At 39.8% G+C, this 27298-nt stretch overlaps 1 protein-coding gene and 1 long non-coding RNA gene across 5 annotated transcripts in view; both read left to right on the top strand.

Annotated features, from left to right (window-relative positions):
• The window catches only part of banp (BTG3 associated nuclear protein), a 208387-nt gene that overhangs the window by 15922 nt on the left and 165167 nt on the right, over positions 1 to 27298 (top strand). For 2 of the 4 annotated variants that reach the window (XR_014875346.1, XR_014875347.1), the window contains exons 11-13: positions 327 to 371; positions 14426 to 14566; positions 19320 to 21672. Coding sequence is in view for 2 of the 4 variants with exons in the window: in XM_085168431.1 (XP_085024557.1) it covers positions 327 to 371; positions 14426 to 14566; positions 19320 to 19436 (303 nt within the window). In the remaining 2 variants the exon portion in view is untranslated. Of the gene's footprint in view, positions 1 to 326; positions 504 to 14425; positions 14567 to 19319; positions 21673 to 27298 lie in introns of those variants that run through there. The other 2 variants (XM_085168431.1, XM_085168432.1) reach the window with 2 other exon arrangements.
• On the top strand, positions 525 to 13836 carry LOC146515739 (uncharacterized). The gene is made up of 2 exons (XR_014875352.1): positions 525 to 8604; positions 8745 to 13836. It is a non-coding gene; the product is annotated as an uncharacterized LOC146515739 (long non-coding RNA).

Here is a 27298-nt window from a genome sequence, read left to right as displayed (position 1 = left end):
TGTTTAGAGATTTTCTAATAGCCACTATATCTCGATCTGAGACAATCATGCACTTATGTCAGAGCAAACAGATTTCTTTTTATGTTAACAGGGAGTTGAACTCTATCCAGAAATGAAAATACATGGATGTTCCATTCACCTCCTCTCAAGTACAAACATTGGCAGGAACCTATCATGCTGACCTTTTCACACTGCATATCTGATTGGCTTAGATAGTTTAATGACTTGTTTAACTTAATGTGATTTCAGCTTCTTAAAGTAGTTAAACCAAAGTCTTTATATTAAAACATAGGGCTGCTGACTGACATGACATTTCTCAATTTCAGGGAAATCTCCAAATTCACCAGGTGCATGTTGGCCAGGATGGACAGGTAAGAACACGTTTAAGCAAGATTTCTGGATGAATATGCAGAATGTGTAAGCAAGGGACACGATTTTTGGTATTGGAAGCTTTCTGGTTTCTGAGGCACTGTGCACAATGCAGTCTTGACATATGTGGGGGAGGGGGGGTTGGGGAGGGGGGGGGGGGAATGCAGATGAAATAGGAAGTCCTAAGTATATCTAGGATATCTGAAAACCCAGCTACTGAAAATTGATTAAAGTTGCCAGGCAAGGATAAATCCAGAGGCTTTTGGGTTGGGTTGTCAGACTGACAGCAACTCAAAAGATGTTATAAAACACTAACTGATCTTTGCTGTAGATTTTAAAATATATATCTCATATTTTCATACTTCGTGGATTATGTTTGCAATTACACTGTCTGATTAGAGGTTAAAGGATGGAGCAGGTCATTATGACTTTGAGGAGATATTTTCAGTTGACATTCATATATAATGTAAATGTGATCAATGAACCAGGTAAGGTGTCAAATAACAAAAGCTTGTGTCCCATTTCTGTTTCAACACAGTATGTTTCAGGATAGACTAATTAGATACATGACACACACACACACACACACACACACACACACACAGCAAGATGTCTTTTGTGCTCGTGGTGTCCGTGTCTTTGTTCATACCACTCCCTTCTTTCCTTCTCTGTCACTGGACTGAGAGCCCTTCCTGTTCCTTTATCCTTTCCTCTGAGATCCAAGTGAGTCTCGATCAAAGCAGCGTTGGCTGTGTATCACCGATACATGCCACATATGGATGCCTGAAGACAACCACCATTTCACATTCATTATTTCATCATGTTTGTCTAGAAGCTAGGCTTTAGGGAAGGAAGTGCCTTCTCACGCTCCCTGTCTGGTGGTTATACTATTTTGTTACCACAGGTGTGATTATGTAACAGCCTCAGAGGGCCTTTTCTTCCTGAATGGAGGCTACACAAACTCCCTCCTGGGATCATCAAAAGGAGATTGCTTACTTACCTTTTTTTTTTAAAGGCAATTAAGAGATGGGTGCGCCACAGACCCATCTTTACCTTATGTTATGGTACATCACATGGCTGCTGGGTTTGTACAGTTTGGTTGCCAACCTAGCACAAAAAAATGCTATCATCTGCAAAAAGTTTTGACCAAACAATCTGATGTCACCCGTAGGTACGGCACACTATGGGGTAGTCAAATATGTGCAAGCATACTTTTCTACTAGCATAAAATGAAAGCATGGTAATTTTCGGTAGAGCTATAAAATGGTGACTCAGGCCAGCCTTTTTGGATTTTATTTCGGTGTCTCAGCAGTTCATTCTGCACATAAACAAAAGCTCTTGTGTTTGGAAAGCACTGCCAGTTTAATGGTTTCTTCCAGGGTTTGTTATGAAAAAAGTCAAAAATAATCTGTAGCCTAAAATTCAGGCTTTTGTGGTCGTAAATTTTGTTGTCTTATAAAGTCTGGTCATAATTTTGTTTTTATCATAAACTGAGGAAACAATAAAACAAGGCGTTCTCTGTACACATTATGCCAGTAACCAGGGTAAAGAATGTAATGTAACAACCCATCTATGCAGTCAGTGTGGTAATGGCTTTTTCCAATATGGTAAACAGTAAGCAATTACAATAGTTCTATGTTTTTAGGCACCCAACAGTTTACTTATAAACGGATACACTCATCAATATATAATATCTCAAAATCTGGAGCAAAGAAGGAGTTGCACCACAGCCAGCAGCTGAAACCACTTGTTTCCAGCTGGTCAGTTTTTCATTTTATAGTCTGATTATGATCCCATCACTCAGTTCCCTCATAGGTTCAAGATGCCATTTACTCTGCATGTGCATACATTTGGGTTGCATGAATGCATCTGCTTTATATCAGATTTTTGTTGTTGTTATTGTTGTTTGTATTCCTTTATTGACTGTTAAGCTTGGTGCGTGTTTTCAATTGATTAAGGTAGTCAGCACACATGCATATGCTCCTTCTCTTCACACATGCGTGTTCATGTCCTCAGATGACCTGTTTGGTGAGCCTGACAGCAGCATTCCTCTCCGTCTCTCTCTAAGATCTTAGAAGGAGTTTTGGCTAGAGTGTGGTTCAGATTTTGTCCCATTGCACACATTTCCAGCAGTTGTTCATATCAGTTCAAAGAGTGCATGAACTACTCTTGCTGATTGCCAACGGGGTTAGCTCTTCTTTGTGGTATACACCATGGTTTGCATGGCATAGATTAAAAAACTGTAACTTTTGAAACTGTATTTTTCGTGTGTTGCATCCCAAGATAGAGGAACTAAAAACTCTGTATTCCTCAGGGGGTATCTGAGAGTCTATTCCAATGAAAAGCTCCTTTTTTTTTCTTCTTATCACTCCCTTTTTTAAAGCTCATATTTTTTTGGGGTTTGTAAGAAGATATCAGAATTTCCAAAACAAACACCAAGTGACTTACTCTGCCAGACCTCATGTTGTAGGTCGAGTTGTTCACACACATCCAGTTACATGTGACAATGGCAGTATCTCTTCAATTGCAAATTCTCATATTCCCATGTACTGGAGGGAGAGCAAATCTTGGGTCAACTCTTAAATCTTGATAACATGCAGTTAAATCACTGAGCCATTTAAAAGAAACGGTGCTTCCACAAGTATGTTAGTAGTAATAGCACTTACTCAGGAAAATGACAGATTATAGCTATATTATGATTGCTGCAGTGTGTCTTGGAACGTCATTTGTTAAGAATCTCAGACAGACAGTAAAGATCACACTTGATCCTGATGTGTATTTTCTTAAATGTGTAATTTGTCTGTTTACAGACAGCCTTACATCAAGTGGACTATGAATGATGTCAGTGTTTTTGTAATCTGGCAGACTAGTGCTGAGGCTATGTTAGTGTAACCTAGCCTACGCAATTCATCACAGAAAAGCCATCTTTTTATCTCACTCTGGGACCACTTCCTCTTTAACTTTCACTACACTTATGTAGTGTAGTTGTGGCTATGGTTGTCTTTTAAAAGCTACCTACCACATCCATTTTCTGTTAGATATTTACATGCTGTGGTCCTATTTGAGCTATATTTGGACCTGATACCCACATCAAAATAAAGTCAAATTTTCAGCTCAGCACTGATTTTTTTCTTTCTTTTTCTAAATAACTGTATAGCTCTTTTGGGGTCTTTTAATCCATGCTTATTTCCTTTTTGTAAGGTGGTCTGGCTTGCATTATTCTGTCTCATCAGTCTGTTATGCGAGTAGACTTTATATGAGTCATATCTGGTCACAGTCTGTACAGTTTGAATAATCACTCCTTAAGTTTCAAATTACGATGTCATCTTTCATTGGGATGGTGAGTCGAGATCTGGCTTTACAAGCTTTATCATGAAAGACGTTAAATAACTTCTTCTGTTGATTTATATCCTTGTCTCTTTACCAGGGACTGTTAAAGATAGTGGACGGGTTAATTTTGGAGTTTTTGCCAAATCGATCTTTTTTTAAACTCTCACATTAACACGTTTTTACTAAATAACATGTATTGTGAGTTCAAATCTACCTTTATGTTCTAAACAGACAATACTGCCTGTTCACAGAAACATATTGATATTTTAGTTTTTCGGTTGTCTGTGTTGGTCGTCAGTCATTCATGTCATGATAGTCTTAAGAGTCTGAAAAGAAGGCAACTGGAGTTGTTCGGGTTTTTGAACATGTTTCGTCTCTCATCCCCAACGATTCTTTGGTTTTAGAACAATGGTGGAGAGTCCCGGGTACTAAACCCCTACTGGGGCTGTCTCAATCAAGGTGTTCCTTAGAGTTGCTAAACACTTATAGATCATCTGAGTCATCACATGAGTTATTCCTGTCGCTGGGGCTGAGAGGTAAAACTTCTATGAAACATTGCCCCAACACGGCTGATAGCTGGTACCATAAGCCACCACCTATGTTTAAAAATGGTAATTTACAGTGGATATAGATGGCCTCCTTTACTAGTCTCTAAAAACATCTGTCTTCTCTATCTAAAATGTGGCATCCTCAAAAGAGTGTCCTTTCTCCTTTAAGTAAGGCTAAGTTTTGTTGGATTATTAATACATTTGCAGTGTATACCTATACAGAACATACTTTGCTGGCAGTCTACCGTCTATCCATTTATCATCCTTTGTATTGCTACTAGAGACTATGTCCATGCAGTGAGAAGAGAAATGTGCGGCACACATCTTAGTTTTGCACATTTGTCTAATGCTACAGCCACATTAGGGAAAACAGTCCTGGAGACCACTGCATGACCAAAATGATTGTTACAGTGTGCAATGATTTTCTGATCTTGTTACCTTTGAAATGGTGCTTGAAATGCTTCGAACCAGGTGTGCAACCAATTGCAGTCAGTTGCCAAAGGGACTTTAGTGCGTTAAGACAGCAATAAAACATCAATAACACAGAGACGGTCTGCTTTCAGTTTGAAACTGAATGGGGTGAAGTTGGCAGTTACAACCTGATCGACTGAGTGATTAACTTTGATAAATCTGCTGCCATGTGCATACTCGGAAATTCACACTAACTACTTATATTCAGAGCCCAGTATGTACTTCATAGATTTGAAACAGAAATTCCTCTTTCATGGTTATTGCAGGACAGCAATTTAACTGCTAACATATGCATTTTAACTTCTATATAGGAATATAACCCAAATACAATAAGGGGAGTTATTTGGAAACCTTTGCTAGGTCGTCCGAGAGTGACTGCTGTCAGTATAAGTCAGACCATTTGGGTCACATGCAGCCACAAGTTGAGTGCTACACGATTAGCCTCTTGAGCGATCACTTGGTCACTGCAGCTACTTCAAGTTGGGCACTGAATATGAAAAAAATCAATGCTATCACTGGACAACCACCAATTTAGTCACAGTGAGGCGCATCCCATTTTTTGCATGCTAGTGTGACTGAGCCATTGTGTAGTACAGATGACTGTAGAGGGTTTTTTTTTTTTTTTTTTTTTGCATCTACACTATAGTACACGTTTGTGCATTATGGCTGCAGATGTTTTTGTTACTTCTACCATGGGAGTCTGTGGCAACTCAGCCTTGAACTTGGTGCCACTGTGCCAGCTGAAAGTCTGAGCAAAACTGGTTTAGAGCGATCCGAAGTTCCCAAATTGCTCATAAAACCCTCTCATGCGGACGGAAGAGAAGGCAGACCATGAAGCTATAAAATAACTAGCCTTTTACTGCACTGCCTGTCTGCCATAGCCTCTTATCTTATGCCCTTCTGTATCTCTGCTGTGATCTTATCCTGCACTGATGCAGACCAAATGGAGGATTAGAAGATGAAAGGAGTGACTGATGAGAACAGGAGAAAATATGGGGAGGGAAAGGCATTAAAAAAATGCCTGAAAGACATGTTTGGTAATGCTGATGATTTAAAAACAGACACCAGCTGAGCTCTTAGGTAAACAAAAGCATACTCTGTAATACAAATGCAATGTACCAGGTATAACTGGTTAAAAACACAGGAGGAGATTGTGCCCTCTGCTGGACTATTGCCTGGCTCAGGCAAATACAGTATGCCCACAATAGCTGCTGACAGTTCTAGGTGCAGGTGTTATTTTTTTCTTGGATACCCGCTGTAAAACTGTAATAACTGCATCTTTTGTGCTTTTGAGCTGATATTCGAATGCAAAACATTCTTAGCAATACTGGCCAAAAATACTTTTATTTTACTTTATTAAACTTTTATTTGATCTAATGTTATTTGATCTGCTCAAATCTTCACTGCATGTAATCTATATCTCTGAATAGACAAGTCAGTAAACTTCAGCTAAACTGGTTTTTGGAACCAGACGAATGCTCGTCACATCTTGCTTGAAAATCTTTTTCTGAAAGCTCTGCAGTCTTTCATTTATGTTGAGCAAAGTCGAAGCGGTCTGCAGGCAAGATTGACTCTTAAGGCCTGAATGATGGAGAGCTGCCATCTTTAAATTAGAATTCTTGAGGTTCTGCTAGAGCGGCAGGTGGGTTCCTGGGGATCTTCATGACCAAGGCTCTTCCTGCTCAGTTATTTCGTTTTGGCAGTTTAGCCAACGGTACAAACTTCACAGTTAACAACCTACTTTACTCCTAGTAAGACTGTATGCATTGCTTTGTGTGGGTGGGGGTTGTTTTGTTTTTGTCTTTAAATCCATTGTGGATTCTGTGTATGTCCAACTAATACACTTTGACACATTTGGACTTCAGTCAAGTGGATACTTTATAGAAGAGATTTCATTGTTTTTATTTTTATTTAATTTTCGTATGTTTGCAATAATGTCAATAAATAGAGCTTGAAGTGAATCAGCTCCAAACATTGCCTGATTCCACTGAATGTGAATCGCAAACACAAAGAATCTCATATTAAAACATGCAGTTCGGGTTATTAGAGGACTCTTCCAGTCAGATGGCTTTAAACCTAAGCTATGTCAGTCTGTAAATGCAGCACATCTCAAGAGACTACTATAAAGCTTTACGAAATTTACTGATCCCATCATCTGCCTGCGTCATTTATCGATGATGGATCTGATTACCTCCCATCTGGGGGTTTAAACGTGTTGTTCTCTCACCCCACCTCATTTTCCCTCAGTTGAAAGTTTGCCATCTTTTTCTGTCATCGCATGTTTTGGTGCATCTGTTGAAACATCCCAAATAACAATGTTCATGGCCGGTATGGGAACTGGGTCATAGAACTGAGTCCAGCTCTGCACTGGTCCCTCCAGTCTTTTCTGCCAGGACATTCAAACATAGAGCGGATGCAAATAGTTTTAGGGTGATGGTGAGGGAAGCACACAGTGTTACTGGACAAGATAGGGATAAAGGAAAGGAAAGGAAAGGAAAGGAAAGGAAAGGAAGAGTACAGGAAGACAGTGAAAGTAGAGTTTAAGAGGAAATGGGGATTACTGTGTTTGACTCGAGCTTTGTGAACTCATGATATTGTAAGCACTTTTGTTGCCTGTTGTTGGTTAGGGTTGTTGCAGGTCTGCTGTGTGAGGACAATGTGTTTTTGTTCCTTTCTACACAAAAGGCAAATGTTTGAACAATAAGTAGGCTTAACCTCACAGAATCAGGGTGTGATGGAATCAGACTGCTGGCTCGTGGCCCAAGTTGTTTTCCGAAATGTGGTTTCTGGTGTTTAAGGGGATGTTGAAATTCCTGTGATTGACAATGTTGGGCCAGGATAACAATTAAAAGATACAAACAAAATGTTTTATGACCAGGGTTTAGTATAAGTGGGTTGTACGTAAGCCTTCAAGGATTTGGAAGACTAGTGGTGGATCACGTTTCAAAGAAGTGGTCTGCTTCATGTCATGTGGCATCATGGGGCAGAGATAAAGGGACACAGATCGGGGAATCCTAGTTCGGTGTGTGTGTGTGTGGGGGGAGGGGGGGGATTTGTAACTGAGCTTTTCAGAGTTGTTCAGAGGAGGATACCCCCAGTGGTGTTTTCTTTTGTCTGTGTGGGCAAAGTCTGGGTCGCTGGCTGTGTGAGTAAGAGAGACCAGATGTCTTAGATGCATTTCAGTATGAGTCACCCTCAGCACAGGCCTGGTGCATATCTGCCTTACCAGTGTCAGGCATAGATGGCTCCATCATCATCATTCAATGCTGCAACCTCTGTAACCAGATCCACGAAGCACCGTTGTCATGTAAATTTCTTAATTAGTGAATTTATCACACATGAGTCATAATTTTGAGACTAACGTTCAACAGTCTTTCGAATTACTCTTGACATATTTACAGCAGACCCTGATTTTACTGTTACTGCAATAAAGAATGGCAATTTTAGCAAAACAACTTCCCTGATTTAAAATTAACCTCCAAAATGAGGTTACCAGTGTAAATGCTTTCTGTTAATCTGTGCGAGTGTTGGATAAATAAAAACTCCAGAGAAAGGATGAGGTAGAAGTACCCAAGCTTTATTTCACTGAAACTGGAAAATCTACAGGAAGCAGTAAAAGTAATTCTATCTGATAGATTCATAGTTGATGTGATGCATCAGTGAGTTAAAGACTCCCCATAAGCTACACGCTGATGAAAGATGACAGATGTCTTTCGCAACAAATCTGAGATTTGAATTTGTTGGATTCTTGGCTGGTGTGTGTCAAAAGGCGCCGAGTGCATTTAAGGTTTTCTGTTATGGAAGTGCTTTGGAAGCCTAAAGGGTCAGCCAGAGGTAATTTGGACATGTCAGTACGTGAGATCTAATTTTCACTGCAGTTTTCTTTGTTTTGTATTTATGTATTAAAAGGACAGTGGCACAATTGAAAACAAACATAAGATGCATTGCTTTAGACAACTGAGGAAAATGACATTTGATTGAAGAAGCGTCTTGGCCTCAGTAATGCGTGTTTGCAAATCTAACTAGATAAAGGATCTTGTTGCGATGGGTAGTTTGGGCAGTGCTGTATTTTCTTCATTGAATTTTGCAACCTGTATTTATCATCTTCCCTGGCTCCACTGAATTAAACAGAATAATTGGAAACATGATAAAGGCATCCTTTTAAATCATGAAATATACTGACACGATAAAAATGGCGTGGTCAATTAGGCAAGCCAAGTTTGGATTTACGCTAGAGAACAGTGAAAACCGTCAATGAAATGTACTTCTCTTTCGTGTTTAAGGGGCCCTATTCTTAATTACAGCTGTTATTTTTGTCATCAGTTCCCTTTTGATTTTCTGCTCTGGATCAGAACTGAAGTGAAGTTGGTTTTATCATAAAACTTTTCTGAGCCCTGCCTGAATCCGACTCCCAGTCTGCTGGTGGGAGTTGTGAAGCAAAGGATGTAAGGGAGGGCTTGATTCTTTGCAGGTGTTGAGCTCTAGTGTAGAAACACTTTGATGGTGTGGGTGAAAAAGGGAAGCTTTGGTTCAGGTCACAAGTTCATGTATAGTATACATAACATGTTTCAAAGAAGTATATTTAGCTAGGAGATATATCTGTCAGAAATATATGGTAAAGATGCATCAACAAATAAGTGGAGTAATTCTCAAAACATAGAGGGGAAAAATCAATACTATAGTTTTTAATTTCAGTGTTTTGACTTCATTGAGTCACATTACAATCTGAGGTCCAGCTGAAATCAGAATAGCCAGCGTAAGACTCAGCAGTAAAATAAAAGGCATATGTAACAAAGTGGTAATGACTGCAGTGAGACATTTTACAGTCAGTGTGATCATTTCCCCAGTTCACACAAAACAATCACTTAGAGCACTTCTGTGTCTATGGCCATCTTTATGGCCAAGTTGAACCCAGGCCTTACTCCCGCCCCCTGCTCCCCACTCCTCCACTTTGACCGCACCTACCCACCCGGAGCTAGTGTTTCTGCTTGGACATCTGTTCAGGAATGGCTGTTGCAGATGTTGTTGACGGCTATTAAGCAGAGAGGAAGTTCCAGGCACTCCAAAGTCCAAATGTTTCTTTTTTCATTTCCCTGTTTTGGTTTAGTTTTTTTTCTTCTCCAGATCTGAAAGAAGAGGCGGTATTCCTACAGGAGTGATAGGAACCAGATTTTTATTGGTCTCTTTTGCTACAATATAGTCGGTATGAATTTTGTTTCCTGATAAATAGAGGGTATGTTTCTATGCCGCTATATTTGATTCCCAGTGTAATTTTAGCAAGGGAAGCACAATGTTTAGAAACTTAGACACACACACGCACGCTAACAGGGTGACTCATAGCATCACCCAATCCACAGCTGAGTTTAAGTGAGACCTCCTGAAAGACTGGGAATTAATGCCAGCTTGCATCGGGCTCATGCCTTGTGAATGCTGGTTGTCTCACTGTTGCATTACTCTTGGATGGTGACTGAGGATGAGGATGGGTATTGAGAGGTGTTGTCTTTTTTCTTAACACCCATTGCCTTTGTGTAAATCAAGTGTAACTACTTTCATATGAAGTAAATGCAGAAAAAAAATTAAATTGAATTAAAGCAAGTAAACGAAGACTTGGTAAAGAACTTTGTTTATCCTTTTCGTTATTTTCCTTCACTGTTGGAGTTGCGAATGTTTTCTGCATCAGGCTGCTGTTGTTGTTCACTTGTCTTTCCTCTCCCATTGCTGTATTTCTTTAGTGTCCTGGATCCATTACTGAAAGCATTACAGCATCAGCAAAAGATTTATTCTTTTCTTCCCTTTTTCTCTCAAGACCGTGATAGCTAACAAAGCCTACAGAGAATTGCTCTTCTCTCCAGTACTGTGGGGCAGCACCATAGCTTTTGATGCTCCCTGGCTGCTCTTCTCTTTGGCACTTGGTCACGGAGGTGGCCGGCCATTCAAACTGATTATTTAAGACTTCAAATCCCCAAAACGTTGAGGTCAACAGTAACTTATTCTCTTAAGATCCACTGGTGGCCCCTATGTCTGACAAATTAAGCCCCCTAGATCAAATCTAATATGTTGGGCAACGTTTTAAGGGACTTCTTCCAAATCTTAGTTGAAAACCGATGTTATTATGCAATCAGGCCAAGTAAATTTTTTCAGTATCAGGAGACTCGTGTGTTCCAAGTACAAACACTTCTCACCTTGTATAATGTATGATTTGTTTCTACTTACAGTCTATTTGTTGATTCAGCCTAATTTACAAAAATCATAACTTTTCAACTCGTAAAAACTTTTCTTGATATATTAAAGTGATCTTTGTTTTTGCGTCATTGCCAACCAGCCTAATGATGATTATATTCTATTAGCTGAATGAGCGGTAATTATCATCAGTGCTCAAAGAATTGCTTTATAGTGCTTTATATAAACTTCCAACCTTGAGCTAATTAAAGACAACAAAACTATAATTTATGCTAATGGTGGGAAAGATAAAGAAAACCACAATAAATCCCCTGATTAGATTTAGTTGTTATGAGCGAGAGCATTTCGTCTTGCTGTTTTAGACTGACTTTATACTTTAGAGCCAAGCATGACAGTATTATCCTCAAATACTGGAGACGAGTTGTTCTGACAAAGAAAGTCGTGGGACAGGATACGGACCCGAGAAGTTCGTGTGTAATCGCTGCAGAGATCTCACACACTGTTCCAACTTTGTAAATGCTTTTGTGAGTCTGTGTGCTGCTCCTCACAGCTGAGAATGCAAACCGCTCTCAAATGGAGGTTCAGACGTTAATTGAGTGAGACAAGTGTTTACAATCTCATGTGTCAACCATAGCATCCCTTAAACCCCGGTAATTGTACGCTTAGATACAGTAAGTACTGACGTATGATCATGCTTGAGTTTATGCACACAGGCACACATACTCAATGTACGATTTCAGACAGACAAGCACTTGAAAGAAGCCCGTTTTGATCCCTAATAGAAGAGTAGAGACTGTAGAGATGCAATGGATGTCTGCCATAACGAAACCATTAAGCAGATGGCTCTTTCCTCTTAGTTTCTCACTGAGCTGTCTGTCTGAACACTTTTAGCATATAGTTTCTAAAATATGATGGCTGTTTCAAGAATGTAAACGTCGTTTGACACAGAAGGAAATGCAAATGTTTCCCAGAATTGTTAGCATTATACACCGTTTCTGTATGCTAAATAAACATATAACTGGAGACAGAAGGCAGGGAGCTTTAATTTAAACTGAGCTTGAAGATTGGAAGAAGACGACTAGCTCTATCAGGATTTTTTTAGTCTTAATGCTAAGTTGGCTGGCTGCTGGCTTCAGTTTCAGATTTATAGTAAAGATATAAAAGTGTAATTTCTTAACATGTTGAGGATGAACATGGATGGAGGATGAACGTATGAGTCGTCTTTACACCAAAACACCAGGCTAAGGCTCTAAATATTTCAGTGTTTTATAGGTTCTCACACAGTGTGATTCCTTTGACCCAGATCTAACAGATGACTAGGTTATACTAGGTCAGCCCACTTAGCCTCAATCCACTCCTGTCCTTGAAGCGTCCTAATTATCTCATTGAGTGAGTCAGACTGATTTCTTACACTAATAGCTTCCATCGGGCTGGCTTGGCCTAACATACTGTGGTGATGAAGCAGCACATTTTGTGGTCAGATTGGCAGAACTTCTTGCCGGAGGGTACTGGGGTGGTTAACTGAACCTTTGGGGCACATCACGAGCTCAAAACTTTAAAGTAATGGCTGGGCTGGGGGGTTGGGAAGCAGCGTGGGATGTTACAGGGCACCAAACATCATCTGTAATGAGTTTTTTTTCTTCCTTTTCTTTTTTTTTTTTGCCAGCTTGCATTTTTGGCCCTATTTGTGTGTGTGTGTGTGTGTGTTAAGCATATGCAAGATTATCTCAGCACTAAGGGCACCTTGAATAGGACCGAGGTACAGAGCTCTCATAACTAAAAACTTTCCAGGCATCACTGAAACAAGGAAAAAAAATATCAATTAGATCCTGCTGTCAGGTCATGTTGAAATGCATTTCTTCAAACCATGCACAAGCACAAAGCTGAGTGAATATTTCCCTCCATCTGTCTTTTTGTATGCTTGTGTTGACAGGATGATTGTATGTTAATTTGTATGTCTGTTGTCACATGAAAGTTATGTTGTCCAAATTAACAGCAGTGCTCTGCAAGTGTATACATGCAATGCAATCCTCTCTGTTGGTGGTTGCAGTCTATCTATAGGAACCACCTCAACGAACTAAAGCTCTACTCAACAACACTCCAGCTGCACTGCACTGCACTGCTCTGTAATTAGAGCATCAAAACCGCAGATCTCTAATGTTGTCTGGCTGACTTTCAGCACCGTGGGAGATTAGGATCCCCATGCGATGTCTCACTAACCATTCTCCAACAGTTTCCTTTCTTTCTCTAAATTTGAACCCAAATAAAAAACCATTGCTGGTGAGCATAACACATTACAGAACCCAGGAAAACAGAACTTAATTGAAACGACTGGATCATAAAGTTTCTCTTAGATGTGATGTATAATCCAAGAGTGGGATGCGGAGAAGTGAGAACAGTGGGGATGAAATGTTTATTTATGCCACCGCATGACTCGTTCCTAGTTGCCAAGTTTCTTGCTGCATTTGTGTGTCATCATGCTTGTACTCAGTGATGACTGTAATCATTAAAGACATAAAAACATCAGATAGGACAGTGGTTCCCAAACTTTTTTTGCTGGGCCCCCCTTGTTTTACAAGAAAAATGTTCGCGCCCCCCCCCCCCCCCCCCCTCGCGCGCGCACGCACGCACGCACGCAAGAACACGTCCTCCAAAGGCAGAGGCGTCACGGTGTAATTATTTTACATGTAGTTGTTTTTTTTTTTCCTGTGTAATAATATTTAACATTGCTATCAATACATTTTTCAAAAAATCCCTCTGCAAAATGGGTTCAAAAACATAAACAACTGTTGGATGCTGTTTGTCCGTGATTTGAACCGGGGGAACAAATTGTGGCAGGATCAGCCTGATATTATTTGTATCCCGCTGTAACTTTACTGTATAAAGAGCTAACATTTCCAAAATGTCAGGAGTAGTTAGTCATTACAGCAAGTGTTTGTGAAATGCAAATCAAGAATGTGGGATACTGTTTGTCCGTGATTTAAACAGCCCAGCGCTGCTCCCAACGAAGGGAAAACCAATTCTGCAGGGAGACCTACCTCGGCACTTGTGCAGGTAAAACCAAAGGGAAGATGTGCTTCACCATATTTTCTAGTCTTTGGCTTAGAATGAAGTTGGTTTGGAAACATATTCAGCTATGCTTCATCTCCTGCTTTGCGTTTGTGTGGGCGCCCCGTGCTAGCAGTGTCCAAGCGTTGTTGTTTTTTTTTGTTTTTTTTTCCCTTTTCATGCCGCGCCCCCCCTGCAATGGCTCTGCGCCCCCCCTAGGGGGCGGGCCCCACACTTTGGGAACGTCTGAGATAGGACATCAATAAAAATATTCTTGTGGTTGTTTCTTATTGCGTTTGCTGTAAAATAATGAGAGTTTTCTTATGATGGATTTTTACACTTGGCAGTGGGGAAACGTATTGAATATGTTTTATTCAGCTCAGTTTTTCTAACTGATTCATGAAAAATCCGAGAAAGGACTAAAAATCCCAGTTGTGTTTGACCTTTCCGCTTTCCTCGCCACTCTTTTTCTGCTCTAGGTGCTTCGTGGAGCTCAGTTGATAGCTGTCGCTTCAGCTGATGGAGGAGCCACAGCAGTGGAGGGCTCCCCACTCCCACCTGACATCCAAGTGCAGTATGTCCAACTAGCTCCTGTTGCAGATCACACGGCTGCTGTACAGGTAAAACACAAACACACAAAGAGCACATTGAGTGTAACTGAGTAGCCTCATGGAACAGATCCCCCAGTAGTAATCTTGCAAATTTATTGCTTGCTTTTAGTTATTCCACAATAAATATTGCATTTCAGAATGCTGTAAGAAAACATGTTATGTCTAGGGATGGGTACCGGTATCCGGTGCCATGATGGCACTGGTTCTGACATAAACGGTAGTAACCAGACCGAAAAGCAGCGCACATTTCGGTGCTTTTTTTCTGTGCTTCTTTTTTTTTCCTGAGATGTCATACACTTCTAGCAAATCATTTTACGTTTCCGAGGATAGTAGGCAGGTCCAGGTACGTACGTTCTTTTAGAGCAGAGCTACAGATTAAAAATGCCCAAGGCGAAGCGGTCAAAAGTCTGGCTGTACTTCACAGCAAAAGATGCAAACTCAGCAGCCTGCAACAAGTGCTTTAAGCTGATACTGTGATACTGTCAAAGGAGGTAACACCTCAAATCCGATGAAACACCTGGCGATACATAGCGTTTTTTTAAAGCCGAAAAATGCGCCGTATTTGATAGCTTGCTGCGAGACCTCACACCGAGCGCATCTACTGCGGGTGTGGTGCCTGTTATCGGACCCGGAGTTAGCAACATCCCCCAAAAACCCGAAGATTAGAGTCCTGGCCCCTAGCCCTGCCAGTGTAGCAGAAATGATCACAGCAGCAGCCGTTCTTCTCTGCGTGAGTAGCTTAATGTTCGTGTGTAATTTACGTTGAGTAGGCTAACCACGTTATTACATTAATGCATGTAAGGTGAACTAGCAAACACCGTCGTAGTTGCATGCAGCTGTCTTCTTGTTTGATGGCAGATACTCCCTTCACCCTGGCCAAAAAGGGTAAAATGACCAAAGAAAAAGTGGAAAACGGTTAGACATGAGAGGTTTTTGGACAAAGTTTGTGTTTTTTCCATTGTTTAAGCACTGCTTCCAGCCAAGAGTGATACCATATATGCCCCATAGCTGCAGAAAATGCTAACATTGTTATCTTTTTACAAAAAAACAGCTTAACATGAGAGGTTTTTGGACCAATTTTGTGTTCTCCATTCTTTAAGCACCGGTTTGAGCACCGTTTAAGCACCAGCACTGTTTCAAAAGTACCTGTTTGGCACCGGTATCGGATAAAACCTAAACGATACCCATCCCTAGTTATGTCTGTTTTGATGTTGATCACTTTTGTCTAGTTTGTAAATAAACTGTAAATATAATCTGTTTTCTGGTAAAAATATGCCAGTCAGACTCAGTAAACAAAACAAACAAACATTAAGATGCCAAATCACCTCAAGAATCAAGAATGTATATAAATCCAAATGGGGCTGGTTTCATTTTCTTGAGCTAGGATGCATCTTGGAGCTTGCAGTTATTGCTCAAAAAGGAAATGTACAGTCTTCTACCTTTAAATGTATTTATTGAACTGCTTTAGCATTCATGAAGAGGCAGTAAATGTACTGTATATTTTCATTGTGCTGTTCAAATATTGCTTCAAAAATTTAGCTAAAGTACTTGTAGGTACACCAAATCTGCTTTTCTCCTTTTCTTATACTATCGCTTAAATGGCATACATTCTGCTTTCTGTCATTATGACAGGTGTTTGGACAAACAGTAATTAAACATAATCAAGTTGAGGTGGAATGTTACAAGAGGGGAGAAAAGTAGTAATTAGATATTTCTAAAATCCTTCAATGAGTGAGCTTGCTGAGCAACAGCCACATGTGGAATCAGGATGGTGTGCCGACACTTGCCTTTGTAGTCTTTGAAGTGGTCACTTTAACCCTTCAAAAAAAATGCACGTCTCCTTTGTTCTGTCATCTTTTCTTTTCCCCAGATATGTTGAATATTTAGTCCTTTTTTTCCTACTTTTTTCCTTGACGCGTGTGCTACGAGTCAGGTTTTTGTGGTGTGATAATGTAAATAGGCGGAATTTCAGCCTACTTCTGGTTCCAGTCCTGTCCTGATTATTTATCTCCCTGTAAGAAATGCAGAGCAAATGTGCTGACCAGCCATGCAGCAGTGGATTTGAAAGAAAAAAAAAAGATTTTGCCTTTTGAGTAAGGAATTGCTGTCCATAGTTGTCTCAGTAATCTGTTCCTTGCCCATGTGAACATGAAAGTAGTTAGAGCATTTTATACTGATTACATTTTTTGGGTGTGGATTATACACATACTGATGGCCTTGTTATACTATTTATTTGTGTAGTGAGCCCACAAAGTTTTTGTCACTCAATGTACTGTGTTTCAGAATCTGTACTTTATATTTCTGTGCGCTGTGAGAATTCAAGCTGTTTGTTTACACAAGTGATTTGTTTGAATGAACCTTTACATCTAAAATGAGCTAATTTTTTTCCCTAATGTTGGATTGTACACAGATCTTGACAGATATCAACAAAGTTGACAGAAGTCTGATCAGTCACAAGTGCGATGTTGATGTTGAGCAGAGCTGGGGTTCACCAAGAGCATGTGGACATGCTCAACAACAGACTGAAACTGCTCATAAACAGCGGTGTGTTTATTAACCGAGTAGACTTTAAGCTCGGATTCTAAGATGTTTTAAAACACATTTGTATGCTAACATTGATATTTTTCCAGGTTTAAATAAAAAAAACTTTACCCGAAAGGACCTAATAAAACAAAGGACTTGCAGGTTGTATTGTTTTGATGTCCTAGTTTAAACGTTGTTAACTTTCTCTTCAGAGTTCATAGAAAGGTTCTTTCTTTTCCTGCTTTTCTGCAGTCTGCTAAGTCAAGACACTGGCTCTCATCTGTTTACACACATGTGGAAGCATTCATGCAACATGCTGGAAAATTACTCCAGATTTTGTATTTAGTTATCTCTGCAGTTTCTTCTTTTTCTTATTTAATAGTTTCCATTAGACATATGAAGTGGTGCGCAATGCAAGGCGATATATTTTTTATCTAAAGAATGCATAGCAGTTCTAACCTCTGGCTAAACTGTGACACAGTTTAAAGCTGAGACTGCAAAGCACCGGCAGCCTGGTTTTAGTACACATGTTACATATTTTCGTTCTTCCATTTGTTATTTGCAAGGGTAGAGCTAGGTCTGTGCTATGATAGTTTAAGAGTCTTTCAATTCTCATTTAAAAAAACAAAACAAAACAAACAAACTTGGAATCAAAGGTGTTGAACTTGCCATTTTTACTGCCGCTGTGTCTCATGTTTGTGTTGCGTGTGCTGCTATGGTACAGCTGTGCTACAGTCAAAGCTGTTGTCTTGTGACAGCACGTTGGGCTGGAGAGAGAATTAAATGCTGCAGGTGTGTTTGAGGGAACCTTGGATGTGTTTGAGGAACAAATGAGTCACTCCTCATGGTCATCGTCCAGAACTGAGTCACGAAGTCCCTTTTACAGGGCTTTTAGACACACAATAACTCTATACATCTGACATCGACTATAGAGACACTCAGGGAAGCATTTAAATCCGAATGGCTAGCCTCTTGTTTTTCTCCACTTGTCAATCTCCTCATAACCTCTCCCTCCTTCTCTGATACATTTCTTCTGTAATCTATCTTGTCATTCCTCTGCTCCTTCTGTGTGTTGTTATTCACTGTGGTTGTCTTACACAATAAAATGGAATCAGGATATAGCTTAGTCACATTGATAAGTCCACAGGAAAGTCTTCATCATTTGCGATAGGTGTCATTAGGCTTTTACAAGGTGTGACCGCAAAGTTTTGGGACTCCAGCCATTAAAATATGTAAATTCCCCCTATTTTTTTTCCAGAGTTGTCTCCTTGTGTGCCTTTGTGGTCCTGCTAATTTAAGATCCCTCTCTGGAAGTTGGGTTTGTCATTTTGGGATGTTTATATATGAGGTTTAAAGCGTATAGCTGCTTACCAACATCATTTTGTCTAGCTTCCCTACAACTGGACCACCTGGCAGCTTTACAAGCCAGCACTTTTTCCACTTGCCATGTCAAAAATGGATAACTACTTTGTGTTAACCTAAAAGTGCCTATAATCCCAGCTTCTAACTGCTTGTACCCCTACTGGCAAAGTGATCCGATTTCAAGGGCTAGTTCCAACAAAGAAGCTAAATTGAGGGCGAGATTCATTATATAAGAAGCCAAAAAAGATTGAACTTTTGGCTTCTTGTACCTTCATTTGGTAGGAATAGATTAAGAAAGGCAGGGAAGTGGTGAGACAGAGGGTGGATGTGATGCAGCAATGAGTGGAGACTTGATCCACTCCTACAGTAAGGCGTAAACTTTTGACAAAGAAAGTCCCAGCCTCAACTGAGGGGAAACATATTCCTTTGAGAACAGGGTACTTTTTAGTCAACTATGTTTCAGTTGGTTAGTTTTTGTTATTGCATGTCTTTTGATCTTTTAACATGTTAGTTATGATCCAAATGTTTGCGTTTAAACACTAAAGTCACAGCAGCTGATGATCAGCTGCAACGTTCTGTCACGTAAAATTGTTTTTGTGAACAGATTTTGGTGGTTTTTATGAGAGCAACACAACAGCTACAGTTACACAAGAGAAAAGACTGTCTGACAGAAAAAAATAAACCGTTAAAATACTCTCTGGAGCCTCCCAAATAAATAACCCTTTGATATACTCCGCTCTTCAGAGAACTTAAGACTGGTTTAAGACTGGTCCTCAGTCCCCCTTACCTGGTGAACATTCAGTAAAAGTACTGAACATTTATTGTATTTTCACCTTTCTTGTCACCTATTTCATCTCTTCTCTTTTCTTTATCTCAGGCTGCTGAGCTGGCACCAGCCCTGCAGGCAGACATGGAAGTGAAAGAGGCCATCCAGGGAGCTATCCATGGAGACAATGGTGAGATCGTCCAGATTGTGACATCTGTGGCCACCTGAGAGTCCATCTAGTTTGACAAAGATTAGAATCTTTGCCTACAGCAGGACCTGAAGAGTCTATGGAACATCGGGGGTCAACAAATGCATACAGTCTGACAAGAGCTCAAGTTAGATAGTCTTTTAACAAATATTGAAGGTCATGGATAAAACAAAGAGGAGCCTTTTTTCTGTTTTCCCCTTGCAAACTGCTTAATTCATTGTCAGCCAGATGTCGCAATGTGGAAATGCTCAGAGATTGTGAAAAGACCGAGATGCTTCTAAATCAACTGTGGCCCCTTCTGGTGGTTTCATCACTATAATGACCTGACAGGCCGAAGAATACACAGCGGGATTATTGTCTCTTCAAGGAGGGTGCTACTCCTGGACACCATCACCCTGCCACTTCATCAGCACCAGTACTTGTTTACATCAGCTTTGGAAAATAGTGGGTTATTTGGACTTCAGCTGTTTGACTGACCCTGAAATGCCGCAGAGGGTTTGCAAAAATCCCTGAAAATCCCTCAAAACAACCAGCACTGTGCTCCTTTTTTCGTCCCTTCTTGTCACAATGATCTGCAGGAGAAAGTAGAATTTGCTGTGGACAGCTGCTCTTTGTCCTAATTGATTTGATTTCCCAACACTCACCTGGATCTGGTCCATATTATCTCTCCTGGCTGTGAGACACTTTATTTTGTTCAACTTGTTTTAATGTTGCTTCAGCCACACAGCTTTGTTTGTTTTTGGTTTATCTAATTGTAACATGTTGAAATATTGGGGGAGATCTAATTCCAGAGGTAGAAGGCCATGAAATGGAAGAGACCAGGTCAATGGTAGACAGTACAAGTTGTTTATAGACAGCCAGGGAAACCCTGAAGTTGTTTATATCCCCCAGTTGTGTCTCTGTGACATCCATTCATGTGAATAAAACATGTTTGTGGTTGCCATTAAAGTGTGCTTTTGTTTAGCTTTCCCCCTCTAGTTTCTCTCTCTTTTTTTCGTCAGACATGGTCATCAAAATAGCTCCAAGACATGACTTCGCTTTGATCTACTACAAACAGACAATCGAAATGAGTCTGAAATGATAGTTGGGGTTTGAGGTCTTTTTTCATGTTGAGCTGATTTATTAGCTATTTTTGAAGTAAATCTGTATCATGTCAACATCAATAAGTGTAGGATCAGGCTACTGTACTGTCAGGAACCCTAACAAAATACAGAGCAAATATAAGCTTTTCCATACACTCGACAGGGTTTTTGTCAGGAGACTATAAATTTATGTTTAGTCCTCATTATTTTTAAACTGACTGCATTTTTTGTGCCCACTGCGTGTCTATGCCTTTCTTTAAGTAAAGACAAAAGACTCTTATTAGTTAGAATGATCCTCAAGAAATGACTAAGAAAAAAAACGATGAGCAAGACACTCAACTGTGTTGGGATATGTTTCCCATGGTCAGTATGATGTAATAGTGTATTTTGGAGTGGGGAAAAGAGTTAGGCGACAAAATGAACTCGATAAAACAACATTCATAGTCTTGGCTGCTTCCTTTTGTTTCCTTTCAGTCTGTTGTTGCTGTGTTTGAGTCCTTTCACACAGCCTCGTCATCTTGTACATTCCCCTCACTGCTTCTCCCACGTCTTGCTCTTCTCCCACTCGACTTGTGTTTTCTTTTCCTTTTGGAAGTTGCATTAAAGTTACGCACTAAGCTGGGCTAAAATTTCATGGGATAGTCAGGGGAGTGCATCCCTTGCCATAGCTGAGTTGAAATGCTGGCACAACCCCCTGCTCACAGTGAGCCCTCCATTAAATCTTGGACTTGGAACGGGATAGACCTTGCTCTTCACTTTTACAACTATGGACTCTATTCAGGAGCTGGAATTGGTACCATAACTATGGGCTCTCTCGTGGGCTGCCTCTAAGATAACCTGCTGACAACTGAAGCAAATGATAGATGGAGAGATGAGATTGTCTGGAAAGGGAATGTGTGTTTAGAGAGGAGGAGAGGAGTGACAGGCAGAGAGCAGGCGTGTATCTTTCCCTTCTTTCTCAGCAGCTCTGTGTTCTGCAGAGACAGTAGGTCTGCTGGCATCTGCAAGTGCCAGCTTCTGCTCTTTGTCTACGTCATCCACAGGCAGGCGTCCCTTAGGATGTTCAGCGATGAGTGAAGATCATTTTTGGATCAAAAATGTCTAAATCCTGTGTGTTAATGACAAATACAGATGTAAATCTGTCTCACATTCACTCTACTCCAAAAGGTCACAGGTAAGGCTTTTAGAAACATCTCAGTCCTTTGAATTGGTTTCTGTTACGCGTGAACAGAGAAAAAATATTTTTATAGATGAAACTGTGGGGATTCTGGGTGGATGTATCACTGTGTTGGACCAGAGTCAGGAGCATGGCTGCTGTTATATGCATCATAAAACAGCACGGGCTGCTAAATGTCAGTTTTTATTGGTTGAAGGTCTAAAAATTGAAGCTTTATTCATTATTTAAACAGACAATATAAAAAGAGAAGTTGCTAATAAGAGCTGTTTGACATGCTTGCAGTTGGTATTATCCGCAATATATTGTAATATAAAAGAAAGGGATCCACATACACTCACTGCCGTTTTATAAGTTGCAGGTTTCTAGTGCTGGGTTTTATTCCTCTTTTACCTTCAGGACGGTCTTAATTCTTTGTAGCGCATATTTAACAAGGTGGTGAACAAATGGTCATAAATGGATGAACATGATCAGCAATAATATTTAGGTACATCGTGGTGCTTAAACAGTGTTCAGATGGTACTAAAACATCCAAAGCCTGCTAAGAAAACAACCATTACACTGAGGATAGATCGATACTTTCATGTTTTTACACCAACTTCTAAATACCACATCTGAATGTTACAGCAGAAATTAAGACTCATCAGACCAGGCTATATTTTTTAAATCTTCTGTTGTTTAATTTTGATGGGGCAATCCAAATTGGAGCATCAGTTTCCTGTTCTTAGCTGACAGGTGTGCCATCCAGGATGATCTTCTGCCGGAGCCCATCTGCTTCAAGGTCCAACATGTTGTGCGTTCAGAGATGCACTTGTGCATATTTTGATTGTAACTATTTAAGATACCTTCCTATCCTCTGACCTCTGACATCAATGTTTTTGGAACATCCTCTTTAAATCCTAGATATGTTTGTGTGGGGAAATTTCAGTAGTCAGCAATTTCTGGAATGCTCCAACCAGACCATCTGACACCAAACACCATGAGATGGTCAACATCACTTTTTTCATTTTTTAAATTTCCACTCTGTTGCTTAGCTTGAACTTCAGCAGATCATCTCGCTCATGTCCACAAGCATAAATGCATTGTTCTGTTGCATTTGTTTAGAATTTGTAAACAGTATACAGAAAGTAATTTAAAAAGAAATACACAAAAAGAAATACACAACAATATAGCTTCACATTTGCTGCTTTAGTTTACATATACAAAGTGGGAAGAAGTGCAAACTTATCTACTTTCTTATTGATATAAACCTCAATAACAACAACATAAATATTTATTAGTGCAAAGAATTTAGACACTATGTGAAATACAAAATACAGTTGTGTATAGTTTTTACAATTCCATAATTTTACATCCATACATCAAAGACAAATACCTCCAATTTTGGAATGCTGATTGCAAAATCTGAGCAAACACAGAATAAGAACTAAATAAACCTTGTGAAGTGACAGCAACGCTAACCAACTATATAGTCACCCTATATCTCCTCAAGGCACCCTCTGACCTCTATATTGTGTCTGTTCCTCATAGGGGTGGGGGGAAAAATCGATACTGTGTAGTATTGTGATATTTTGTTTGCTAATAATGTATCGATACAGGGACAGCAGAAATCGATATTTTGTTACAAAAAAAGGTTTTGTGCTCTGACTTCAGAGCATGTTGATCCTTTTTCTGAGCAAGAATCCTGACATTCCTTCACTGTCCAAATGTGTTTAACTTTTTTTTTGGCAGCAATAAACATGACAGTTTACTTATTTTAATTGAATACAAATTTTATTTTAATTAAGTTTAAAACTTTTTTATTTAATGTAAAATTATATTTTGTTTTAATTTACTTTCAAATTCTTCAGTTGCTGAAGGGGCTGCATAGTTTTCATAAATTGCATAGTTCAGAATAGCTATAATTGTACCAGATGGTTGCGTTCAGTTAAGTTGGACTAGACTGTAATACAAACCGTTCAGTTTGTCAACATTAAAACTGAAATGCGAGAAAGACTGAGTGTGAGACTTTGATATTAGATAAAATGAATATTGATAAAGTTTACCTTTATGTACAGAATCTGAATATCGCAAAATATTTTTAAAAATTGCAATAATATCGTATCGTGTGTTAAGTATTGTGATAATATCGTATCGTGGGACTTATGGTGATTCCCACCTCTAGTTCCTCATGTGTATCATAGATCATAGATCATTCAAAGACCAGTACGTAGAGTTTGAGAGACCAGAACTTCCAAAAGTCTGACTTCTGTCAGCACGTACAGTTTCACACTTTCGCACAAAACCACAATTTTCCTTGATTCAAGTAACCCACACAGATGCGTCTAAAATTAATATTAATGGGTCACTCAAGAACAATCAATCAAATTTCAGGCACCAGACTGACATTTTTGATGTTGTCAAAAGCCAAAAAGAGTCAAATCTGACCAGAACAGTTTGTAAGGGTTAAAATGGCCACGAGAAGTTCAGGTGCCGTTGGTAAATCACACAGAGAAAGAGAGAACAGAAAAGAAAAAAACCCCGCAAGGATTAAGAACCATGTAAAGATTGTTCAGTTTCAAAGACCGGATGGTATTTTATTGAGACAGCATAGGGAACTCCCTGAATCGCGAAAAATAGTCAAACCTTTGAGGAGAAGTGGGTGCCGCAGAGTCCAGCCGAAGCTGCCTGAATGGGAGGTCCTCCTTTAGTTTGGGGACCAGATGCGTGAGAGAGGAGGGGTACAGAGGCAACCAGACAATAGCTACAAAATACTTCCTAGTTTCTCTAAACAAACTGCATAAGTTGGCAGCTCAGATCTTCGGCTGAACGCACGCATCTGATATCAGCTTCAGAGGTAAGTTAGATAATTCCACGGCCGTTTGTATTGATTACTGAAATGCGCATTACGTCGTTGCCCTGAAGGTGAACCGAGGACGTGATGACGTGAGGGGGTAACTGCTTTTGACAGACCCAGGGTGCATGATGTCTGAGCTGCTTTTCTGCTGTTCTCTTTATGGTAGTTGCTTCTACTTGACCGCCTACATTCATTCAAGAGCAGTAATTCCAAAAGCGCAAATGTTGTGGCGCGTCATAGCACTTTGGCACAGTGTGCAGTCATCAGATACAGACTGTTAACGTCTAGGAGTGCGCAGCAGGTGCGCCATGTCACCTAAAAATAGACAAACAAAGCTGTAAGGAGCTTTAACAGCAGTGATTTAAAAGCGGTAATGTGGAGGCAGTTTCGTTGTACTGCCAGTAATCAACTACATATACACAACTGACAAGTTGTTTTAAGTTTTTTTTTTTAAAATACTCGCATAAAAGAGATCATATTTAATGTGATATTAGCATTGTTTTATGTGTGTTTTTGTGCTGTTAGTATGGGTGAGCTGGTTGCAAGAAATCATCAGAGTTGACTCAGAAGCTTTGCCTGTTTTATGAGCTACAGTGCCATAACCATCAAACCTTTCTTGCATATATTAAACGTCTCGGCCGGATTAATTTATTCTATAAGGTCTGTGGTTCGTTTGAGCAACTTACTTTAACATTTTTATTAGCACTGAATGCCATCACAGTAAAATTTCATTATGTTAGTTATGGAGGGCCTACTGTTTAACTTAAGCTGCGGGGAACTTAATAAGATCAACATTGCCTCATTCCACGTAACAAGATTTATGGAAAGACTTTCATTCAGCAAACTATTTTTTATGGATTAATATGAATAGCCTAGGCTGTTCTATTATATTTGCATCCAGTACAGTGAAAAATCTGGAACGTTGAATCTAATGCTGTGACTCTGGCACTCTTGTGGATCAGGATAAGAAAATTTACATTTTGTGAGTTTTAACATGCCAGAATAATCATCTGTTTCCAGAGACATTAGGGACTGAGAGAGGTTGTCTAGTTTGGAAAAAGCCCAACTCTAATCCCATGGGAGAACGAATGTAAGCTTTTCATTGAACACAAATGTAAGTACTCTGAGATGACCCGTTTGATTTCCCTTCTCTTATCTTTGTTATGGTTGCAAATATGATTATGCCAGAGATGGCATGCAGTACATGGATTTGTCTGGAGCCATAATTGGCTGATGTCTCAGAGCATGATTTTCTTGGGTTCGACTGATTCAAAAGGTCAGGCCAGGAAAACAGGGACTCAGAGGTTTTGGGAACAGTTGAACACCCATCTCTGATCCTTCATCCCACCATGTCTGGTTAAAATCACCCATCAACCCACCACGAGTCCTATAATGTCACTCTGTATGTGTGAGTGTATGTGGCTGGCTTGAATGAATTTACAGTGTGTTAGTGTGTATCCAGGGGCGAGAGTGTTTATGAGGCTTAATAAATTGAGCTACTTGCCTCCTATCCGAGCATTAATGTTGACCAGAAACGTCCCTTTTGTTATTCTGGGGATGTGCTATAAGCTTCGAGCCCAAGGCCGAGTCATTTGTTAGCTTACTTGATCCCAGTTTGCACAAAACAGCTTGCCACCAAAGTCACTAAAAGTTGAGATAAAGGAAAGCCTTGTTCAGAATTTGAACATATTCCAGGCTAGACTGAGCATAGAGATTTCACATTCAAAGATAATGCAGAAATGGAGCGATCAACAGAATCTGCATGTGCAATTCAGCATGTGTTACTTAAGTGTGAGGGGGAGACGAGACAGAGAGGATCTTGGGATAAAAGATTAAGACAGATATGAGTTTTGGGAAAGAGCTTCACAAGCAGAGAGGGAAAAGGAAGAGAACAGCTACACTACAGCATGTTTTCTATATAAGAAAAATAGTACAATAAGACATCGTACCATAACAAAGCCTACATGTTTACAAGTAATGGCAGATGTTTTCAAAACAGCTGGCAGATGTTTAGTATAGAAATCATCTTGTAATAACTAATGAGCATTACAATTTACAAAGTACTTACAAGAAGTTATGGTCAGCTACTTAATAGGGGGAGAAAGGGGGAGTAAGAGTTTTAACTTAGACGTAATTATATTTTTCAGATTGGGCTCACCGTAAAAATGTCTTTGTGTTTTAAGGTGGAAATAGAGTGTCTGTGTGGGTTCTCGAGACCATCCAGGTCACGTTAGTCTAGCGCTCGAAGAGAGGACAACTGGATTTATTTAGGAGATTATTTGAGAGTGTTCTAAGGAGTGAGATATTTATTAACGGAGAGAGGCCTGGCCCTCATTTTACAAGTGATCGTGTTTCTTTAAAAGGCTGTTGCATCATGGGCTGTTACTGCATCATGTGTCCATGATGTAAGTGACCCAACAGGCACAATACCAGGGCCCTTGAATTACTTCACTTAGGTGGAATGCATGTTATTATTAACAAGACACTAAGTTTAATGAAAATAAATATTTTTTGACAATATCTAGTTAATATACCATTACAGCTGTGGACAATATTCAAAAATATTCAATATTCAAAATATTCTGTCTTGGCAAGAAAAGCTTTGAAGTTTGGTTAATTTCCATGCGAATTATATTAGCTATCCTACTATTATAAAGTAGCCAAATGTTGTGTATTCACTGACAGAGACTTGGGAGTTCTGCGGTATCTTAACTGTTCCTAGGACTGCCCTCTTTGCGACATAGACCTCAGATGTTATTTCTGGAATCTGCTGGAGCCATTCTCTCAACT

Source organism: Neolamprologus multifasciatus, chromosome 7, assembly GCF_963576455.1.
Source record: "Neolamprologus multifasciatus chromosome 7, fNeoMul1.2, whole genome shotgun sequence".
Lineage (NCBI taxonomy): Eukaryota > Metazoa > Chordata > Actinopteri > Cichliformes > Cichlidae > Neolamprologus > Neolamprologus multifasciatus.
Note: the sequence above shows the minus strand (reverse complement) of the source record. Positions and strands in the feature narration are given on the sequence as shown.